The sequence below is a fragment of the Pteropus alecto genome, unplaced genomic scaffold (genome assembly GCF_000325575.1).
Source record: "Pteropus alecto unplaced genomic scaffold, ASM32557v1 scaffold468, whole genome shotgun sequence".
Taxonomy (NCBI): domain Eukaryota; kingdom Metazoa; phylum Chordata; class Mammalia; order Chiroptera; family Pteropodidae; genus Pteropus; species Pteropus alecto.
In genome coordinates, this window is record NW_006441394.1 from 70,254 (window position 1) to 74,507 (window position 4,254).

The 4,254-nt window shown below is 43.3% G+C and overlaps 1 protein-coding gene across 1 annotated transcript in view; it reads left to right on the forward strand.

The window, feature by feature from the left end:
* The window catches only part of LOC102894929 (F-BAR and double SH3 domains protein 2), a gene marked incomplete at its 5' end in the record, with an annotated part of 60,001 nt that extends 57,753 nt beyond the window's left edge, over nucleotides 1-2,248 (forward strand). The window contains one exon of the mRNA XM_006918711.2: nucleotides 115-2,248. Coding sequence (XP_006918773.1) covers nucleotides 115-198 — 84 coding nt within the window. The remainder of the gene's footprint in view (nucleotides 1-114) is intronic.
* Between the last annotated feature and the right edge of the window lie 2,006 nt (nucleotides 2,249-4,254).

Consider the following 4,254-nt stretch of genomic DNA (forward strand, 5'->3'; position numbering starts at 1 on the left):
CTGAGACCCCTGGGGCATCCATGTCCTTGGATAAAATGACCAGTTTGCATTTGGATGCTTTAGACACTGAATCAAGAACCTGACTGACAAGCCACGTAATTGTTTCCTGCTCAGGTCCGGGCAGCTCCCCCTCCACCTACACAGAACCACCGAAGGCCAGCAGAGAAGATCGAGGATGTGGAAATCACACTGGTGTGATGATGGGTTTGCCCGTCTGTTACTGCTACAATCAAGGCCAAGCTTGGAGTTTGGCCAGTCTTGTTTTTTAGGCACCTTTGCATGATGATGACTCTTGAACAGAGCAAAACCCAGGAGGATTATAAATGCCTGAGTGGCCTGGTGGATTCCTCCCATGTTTTGGATATTTTGTGCCTTTTTTTGTTGTCATTTTCTATGTCATCTCTCCTACCATAGCACAAATACTAATGGGCCCTCAAAGCAGAGGGGGACAGCCCTCATGCCTAACAGTGGTCCATTTTTATATGAGACTCAAGACCAGGCCTTATCCAGGGCACAGTCACAGAGACACTGATCATGTGCACTCGTACAGTATATTACTGTGGCCACAAGGTTGTGGCAAAGATTCTCATCTTTTTTCAAGTGGCTTTTGCTCGTCTGATCGAGTTTAATCAGATCATGTTGGCTACATAAGAAAGCAGAAGGAGGGATTTCAGGAGAGGCTGGCTCCTCCCCGCATTTAGTCCCCAGACTGAGGAAGTAGAACCTTATTGGAAACAAGCGGACTGCCTGAGTGTAGCGCCAATTGCATTAATGCACATCTCTTCCACAACTAACAGATTTAAAACAATAACAGTGTCCTTCGTATTAATATTTATGCCATTCATTTAGTATTAGTGGAGCTAATATGGAGGGGCTGAACAGTAGCCAAATGTCCATCACATAGACTAATAGAAAGGAGGCTGCGGCTAAGGCAGAAATGGAGCTTCCAGATCTGAAGTGAGCCGATTTAATGTTCTTTTTGTATTTGGGTATTTTTCATCTTAATTTTTGCAGCATATAGTCCTCTGACCAGTATCCTTATAATCTGAATGTCTAAATAAATTGGGGACACATACTTGCCTTGTTAAGCTTCTCTATGGGGAGCCCTGAGCATTGTTTTATTCTCAAGCCAGTGCACTGGCCCAGCCAGCCAGGTTGTGGCTGGTCCAGACCAGCAGCCACCCCTGGCAGAAAATGCAGCTTCCCAGGTACCACTGACCTGACATTTCCTTGGGAGGAAGAACCTGTGGCTCATGGAAGAAACCAGCGTCCTATGAAAAAGAACTAAAGGATTGCACACCCTGCACAAGTGCTATTTGACAAGGAAAAGACAAGTTCTCCACGTCACAGGGAGAGCCAGGAGTAGCTTTCTCCACGGGCTAGCAAGCCCACAGCAGCAGATGTCCCAGAGTCAGCCGCTGCTGGCCCTCCACCTCCTATGGAAGATAGGGAGTGAGTTAACTAGGACTAAGGGATATCTGCCAGTTGTTTATTTTTTTTTAAGAAATCAAATTCACAGAATTTAATCTAAAAGTTGTGTTATGCTTTGAAAACTCCATCCTTCCTAAGACTCTAAAAACTTGAAATGCTCGCCCAATGTCCCCATGGGATTATTGACCAAAAGTAAGGTCATAGCTGAAGAAATTTTTAGTCATTTGATCACTTCAGTGACAATGTCCATTGATGAATCTTCTCTGTGATTAGGAGTTTTTTTGGGAGTTTTTTTCTTTTCTTTTTTTTGCATTTCTTAACCTGTTGATCTATTTGAGGTCTTTTTATGTTATCAAACTTATTCTTAAGTTTAAAAAAAAGAAATTAAGGGGTGGTTTTCTTAAGATTTTAATGTTTGCTGGTATGTTAAACATCTTCCAAGCACTTTAAAAATCTTCAAAGTGCATAAAATCAGGCAGTTCCTGCCACCCAGTCTTGTATTCTCTCTTTCTAGCTAGCCAAATTGTCCTTGAATCTGGATTTTCCACATTTTCAGAGGGTTATTTGAAATTTTTTTGTTATATTTTAAAATATTTTTTGGAAGAGCTGCTAATTTTATTTTAAAAAAACAAAGTTGTAAAAATATGCCTCCTTTTTATAAAGAACCCCTCCCTCCAAGACATGTTATCCAGCATCACAGTGCACAGGGCCAGGCTCTGAGGGCGTACCTCTGTGCAGATGTGCTTTCTTTACAGTGGCTGTAAAAAGTTTGTATTTATTATGTATAAAATGTTGAATAATAAAAAATGGAATTAAGCTTTCTAAGTTTACTTATAAAAAGGTTCGGGTAAACAGACTTTTGCAAAGACAGTGCTTCTTATAAAGACACTCCTGGGAACTCCTTTAAACCATACAACAGATACAGAGAGGGAGAAGTAAGTTAATTTTTCCGTGGGACAAACAGTCCCTGATGTCATCCACCTGCCAAGTGTAATGTCTTAGATGCTAGAGATAGTAATAAATTAGTTGTGGTCTTTGCTTTCTAGGTTCTTTCCCCAGGGGCTAGAGAGAGGAGACAGGTATACACATGACAATACCGTGTGACATGTGCTGGAAGAGAGGAGAGAACAGCATGCCTCCTCTCTGACCCTCCACCCCAGCCCATGTCCACAAGCCAGAGAGGCAGATGAAAGGATACTTTCTGCATGGCTCAGTGTGTCCTCTCCCTCCGAGCTACCACATCCCCAACCTTAAAAGGTGTTAGAACAAGATGATAATCCAAGGGTTTATCTAACTTTTATGTTCTAGATAAGTTCACTTTCTAAACACAGTGAGAACATCACCTAAAAAAGGTTGCAATATTTGAGAACACACTTATTAACACAGGCTTCTTGGGATGGCTAGAAATTCGAAATTCCAAGCCACAGGACTATCCCTGGGACGAAGCAAATCCTCGTCCTCCAGGTTGTGATCACATCCCAGGCTGTACTGTTCACCTGCTGCCCAAATAGCCCAGCCACAACTTTTGCTTGTGGGGCCAGTTACTGCCTAACCCTCTCTGAGTGGCCTTATGCCAAAATCTGGCTGCTCTGAATCTTCGCATTTATTTTGCTCATGAAGTTGTCTTTCATGACAATGAAGTAACAAGTTTTAGTTAAGGGTTGAGAACTGTCATTTGTCCTAAAATCCTACAGTTGACACAACCAGTATATTTCCTCCTAGACCCTTCCTGTGTTTGCTCTGTTACTGCTTGATCTGCCAAGAACCCCATGAATGCCAAAGAGCATCTTGTTCCTGGACCATTTTCCTGGTACCACTGGCCAAAAAAAAAAAAAAAAATGTATTTCATCCATGTCTGTTTTGGAGAGCTCTGGTCTAGGAATATTTTCCTGGAATATTATCCTGAAACAGAACAGAAATGAAATGGGTGCTAAACACCTGAGTAAGCAGCCTTCCCATGGTCAACCATTTGCCTCCTGTGAGGGGCAAGCAGGGAAAGGCCAGGTCAAATGTCCTGTATTCAAGTCCCCTGGCCGCCTTTATGAGCTATGACTTTAAACTCGTTTCTTCATCTTTCTGGGTTTTGCTTTCCTCATCTGTAAAGTGGGGATGAAAGGGCAATACAAATTTTCTAAGATCCATGAGGATCAAATAAGATAATGTACAGATAAGCTGAAGGTAGTTTTGACTAATGGATGTGCATCCAGAGAAAGAAAACAACCCGCACCCAGATATGGTCTGTCTGAATCCCACCAATGGGTCCACAGGTGGGATGTTCTCAGGATTCCTCCAGAGAACATCTTAGGGGCCAGGACCACCACTATCCAATTGCTGTTTGTCCTATCATCAAACTTACTGCCCCAAGCCATGTTCTGTGCACTGATGACCCAAATGACTCAGATCTCATCCCTTCTACTGAAAGGCTCATATTTGGTAGAGAGACTCAGGAACAGCAGACTCAAGCCAAAGTGTCTCCCAGGACAGGGAGATGACCAAAGAGCAGCAGGAGCCCAAATTAGGGCTTCTGTCGTTAATCCCTCTCAGGTCTTAAGCTCATAAGGCCTGAGATTGACCAGGGCAAGCAGAGGTGGTGGTACTTATACCTGCAGAATGGCCTCAGGAAGGACCTGGGTCACCTTTGGTGAGGCCCAGAGCCATGGAGCAAGAAGACACAGATGGGGAAACTTCTCACCCTGGAAGACACTGTGATTTGTCCAAGATCTTTCATGAAGACAACTGGGAGCAGAACCCAGAACTGGACCTCCAGAAGACCAGGCCAGCCCCTCTCTGCAGAACCTGAATCCAGTTTTTGGAAAAAAGAAT